Here is a 1,594-nt window from a genome sequence, read left to right as displayed (position 1 = left end):
ATCTTAGAATCAAATGTAGAACTCAGCCAATCTTTACATTATCGAAGACTTCAATTTTGAATCCCTTAATCTTATGATTTTTAGATAGCATGAGAGTGTATTTTTTAGGTTCTTAGACCACTCGTTTTTTTGAGAAAAAAACAGCCTATTAATCACACTAATATTTTAACTATATGTCCTGTTTTACCTAAGAACATGAAAAAACATAAAAAGCCATAATGATTTAAATTATATTTTTATTAATAGTGAAAAATGGCAAGAAACATTCTTGGAATTGTTATAAATATAACCACATTAAACTATCGCAACCAATTGTGACATTTCCTTACTGCAGTATTATTATAATTAATAACAATTAATACAATTAATTAATATTTAACATTGAAACATTCAAAACATTAAACACACATAAAAAAACATGTTTGTTGCAAAACTAGTCAGTTGCATTCAATGCAGTATAGTGAACTTTTGCACTTCTCAAGCTTCTTCATTGTGGAAGATCTGATCAGGAAGCTCTTGAAGAGTGAGTCTTGCTGACCTCTTACCTCTGCCACTAAAGCAGCTTTCTGTAAACCTTTATATATCTTATTAAACCCAAACACACATTTGTTATTTGTTAAGTAGCGATGATGTGAAGATGTATTGAAGAGATATCCGCTGACAACTGTCTCTCGATTGTATAAAAAGGTTTTATTACAAAAAAGTCCAGCATCAAAATCAAGCAACTAGGAGCTTGGAGAGCATCTGGCCAAAATGAATAACTCTGTCTATATGCGTCTAAACTTTAGGCTTATATAAGTTTGGTTGTTTATTGAGAAAACTGGGAAAAAAACATCCTGGTCTCTAACGCTCACAGACCGTTAAGCTGGAATGGTGTAACTCGTCAAACGCCGGTCAGTGTTATTCACTTTACTTGTCCCTTGAGAGATCTAGTATTGATCACCTCCACCTTTTCAAAAACTGACCATGAATATCACTGTGTCTCTTGCTGTGAACAGGTGCCAGGACGAGTGTCCGGTTGGTACTTATGGTGCTGGCTGTGCAAAGACTTGTCGCTGTAAGAACAACAGTAAGTGCTACCACACCAACGGAATGTGTCTGTGTGAGCCAGGATACACAGGGGAGACATGTGACATCCGACTGTGTCCTGAAGGCAACTACGGCCTACGATGTGACAGGAAGTGTCCGTGCTATGCCCAGAACACACGCAGGTATGCAGGAATGGTCTTCATACATAAATTTGGTCAGTCAGTTGCTGAAAATATTTTTATCAGTATGTTAAAATGTGTGTATTTCAAATTAAAGTGTTGACAGACATAAGGAGGAAGACCTTTTCATTTGTTGTCTGTGTGATGGCTGATCCTGTGGACAGAGTGATCAGTTAGGCTGGCACAGCTGGCGGCTGCATGTGGTGTTGCAGAGAACAGCTGTTGTGCTTTTTCTCAATGGGAGCGCTGTGTCAGGTGGGCCAGCTGTCCGTCATACACAATTACCAACCAATACAGGCAGAGTCCACCTGTGTTACTGCACATAATTCCCACCCTTCTGGCAGGGAATGGAAAACATCATGGAGGAGGAGCCAGAGGAACCAGAT

The 1,594-nt window shown here is 38.5% G+C and overlaps 1 protein-coding gene across 1 annotated transcript in view; it reads left to right on the top strand.

Moving 5' to 3' along the window:
• Nucleotides 1-966: 966 nt before the first annotated feature.
• LOC118332800 (multiple epidermal growth factor-like domains protein 10) overlaps nt 967-1,594 on the top strand; it is a gene marked incomplete at its 3' end in the record, with an annotated part of 7,187 nt that continues 6,559 nt past the window's right edge. The window contains 1 exon segment of the mRNA XM_035668229.1: nt 967-1,211. Coding sequence (XP_035524122.1) covers nt 967-1,211 — 245 coding nt within the window.

The sequence above is a fragment of the Morone saxatilis genome, unplaced genomic scaffold (genome assembly GCF_004916995.1).
Source record: "Morone saxatilis isolate NCDOM2014 unplaced genomic scaffold, NCSU_SB_2.0 Contig21, whole genome shotgun sequence".
Taxonomy (NCBI): Eukaryota; Metazoa; Chordata; class Actinopteri; family Moronidae; genus Morone; species Morone saxatilis.
This window is presented reverse-complemented; position numbering and strand designations above follow the sequence as displayed.